The sequence below is a fragment of the Camelina sativa genome, chromosome 4, assembly GCF_000633955.1.
Source record: "Camelina sativa cultivar DH55 chromosome 4, Cs, whole genome shotgun sequence".
NCBI classification, from domain to species: domain Eukaryota; kingdom Viridiplantae; phylum Streptophyta; class Magnoliopsida; order Brassicales; family Brassicaceae; genus Camelina; species Camelina sativa.
The window spans coordinates 3697445-3700213 of record NC_025688.1 but is presented as its reverse complement, the minus strand read 5'-3'; the positions used below and the strand labels follow the sequence as shown (position 1 = coordinate 3700213).

Genomic DNA, 2769 nt, shown 5'->3' with positions numbered 1-2769 from the left:
TCGACCAAATCCTAAGCTGTGATTCCGAGGATGATCTGTTTATATGTGGTTAATATTGGTCAGTAATAGCATTAACGTAATAGGATACTTATATAAAACTTGTGGTTGAAAATAGAAGCAGTTTATAAACAAAGACTACTATAACCCATTTGTAAAGTAGGTCAAAAGTTACTAGAAAAATATACAGAAAAACAAAAGATCGATATCTTATTATCTATCGGTTAGTGACTTAGTGCTAGTGCTCAAGTTTTTACATAGTAGTAATGCGCCAGGTGAAATTCAAGAAAACATGCTTGGTGGGTTTGTCACATTCGTAGTGATGCTTTAAATAGATACAAAAGATTTTAAGAAAGAAAAGTTCATAAAAGCTATAAGAAAAAACAACCTAATGATTAAGTATTTGATTAAATTTGTTAAAAGAAGAAGAAGAAGAAGAACAAGGGCCACCAATTTTTTAGCAATCTTTTGTTTTCTTTCTTGTTTCAAATGATGCCCAATGCAAGTGTTATTATTATGCGGCGAACAGAAACTATCAGAAATTGTTAGTAGAGGCCGTCGTCATCATTAATTTACATTATATAACACTATTTTATCTATCTTTTTATATAACATGATCAGTTACAACTCAACTCATACACCACACCTACTAATCAAATTTGTTAAAAAAAAAAACATGATGGTAATTGGTAATACTAGTGCAAAGTGCAAATATACGACCGCTATTTTTTTCCTTTCATTATTCTTCTCTTTGTGCCTAGAAAGCTCTTACGTGTTCGAATTACTAATGTCAGAACATATTATATACTTCACATTATTTTATGAGAGTTTAGACGAGTTAAAACAGACTTTCTAAGTACGTAATATTAACATAGATTATGATTTGGTTATTACAGATAGAACGGTAAGGCAAAACCAATTACAGTAATAGAAACCAAAAAGTCACATAACGACATAAATCTAAAAAAAACGAAATTGCAGATTGGATCAGTAAAAATCCGGACTCTGCAGAAATTGTATCGAACATAAAATCCGGTTATGCATATATACCCTAACTTAATTTAAAAATAAAATAAACATATAATTTAGGGTATTTTATAAAAATAAATATTTTTTACACTAAATCTACGTTAAATTTTGTGTTCGAGCAAGAACTATATATAATTTGAGACGTTTAGTATTACTTATACGTTTGTGATCGTATGATTATCTATATATAAGAGAACATGAATATGCTCAAGAACTAAGTTAGATTATTTAACTTCAATACATATATATTATGTTTATAATATTAAATATCGACGTTACCAAATATTTAATTTATTCGAGAAATTAACAACCAAAACCCAAACTCAAAATCTCTGCCCTTCAGATGAGACATACTAGTTATCTTCAAACGCTCTTTGAAAACTGTTGTCGTTGTTCTTGTTAGATTTCAGTTCACAAACAAGCTTTCGAAGATCAGAAGCTTCTTCTTTGAGTTTGGAGTTCTCCTTCAATACACTATCTTGAGTCTCCGACACGCGGTTCAGCTTATCGATAAGACAGTTGTTCTCGTTGCGAAGCCTAATCACCTGAGACCAGAGTTCGTCAAGATGTCTCTGTTTCCTCATCCTCGACCTCCTTGCGGATTCTCTGTTTGAAAGCATCCTTCTCTGTTTCCTCTCGTCGAGTATTATGATGCTTTGGTGATGATCTTCGTCGGAAGCTGAGTTGTTGCTTATCATGAGTTCTTGACTGTTGGATGATGAGGAATAGTTGTTGTTGTTGATGATCAAATCGTTTAAGTAGTTTAAGGATGAGGTTGGAGATGAAGGCATGTTTATTACGTTGTATTCCGGCGATAGATATTGGAAATATCCGGTGACTTCGGCCGGAATCATTGTTTTTGTTTGGATTGATATGAGTACGTAAGAGTTTGTAAAATTTGATATTTTGTGTGAAGAATTGGGAAGAATTAGTTTGAAGTAAGAGGAGGAAGTAGGAGAAGGGTTTTATAATGTATGAGAGAGTTAAGTGAATCATGTAGAATAGGGTCCCATGGATTATAAGATGTTTATTTAGAGCATATTATAAGAAGACAAAAAAAAAACAAACAAAAAAAAACTATATAATTCGTAATTTATAGTGGTGGAAGTCGAAGAGTAAAAGGATCATAATCAGAGATCATTTGAATTTAATCGGCGTATATGACGTATTTAATTTAATTCTATATTTTGGGCAAATATATTTAGCTATTGTTAAAATCCATTTGTTTCTTTTTTTTTGTTATAAGGACAAATAAATAGAGATACTTTAGTCATAGCAAAAACTAAAATTGTTAGGTTGATATAGACTCATACTAGTAACCATTAGAAAAACAAAAAGAAAATGAACAAAAAGAACAATGCAGAATAGAATAAACAGTTTTTGAGGAATGAAAGGAAAATCTGCAGAGAAAGAACAAAATAGTAAATGGTAACTAAACAATAAAAATGTTTTTAAAAATATTAAATATTAAATAAATAAATTTCAATGTTATTATTAATTTTATTTTAATGTATATATAATGAATTTTACATTTGATTTCAAAATAATTTTTTTAAATTAAATTTAAGATATGTCATATTAAATATTAATAATTAATTTTACCTACATTTAAATTTTAAAAGTAACTTAAAATATTTTTAGTTTTTATTTACAATATAAATATGAGTCCATAAATTTATTTTACTATTCATACAGTTTTCAAATAGAGCCTTAAAATTAGCTTAACATGAAATTCATATCAGA

At 29.0% G+C, this 2769-nt stretch overlaps 1 protein-coding gene across 1 annotated transcript; it reads right to left on the bottom strand.

Moving 5' to 3' along the window:
* On the bottom strand, positions 1229-2018 carry LOC104779725 (basic leucine zipper 43-like). Its single transcript, XM_010504120.2, has one exon. It carries the CDS (start codon positions 1878-1880, stop codon positions 1380-1382), a length of 501 nt encoding a protein of 166 aa, XP_010502422.1. The 5' UTR covers positions 1881-2018; the 3' UTR covers positions 1229-1379.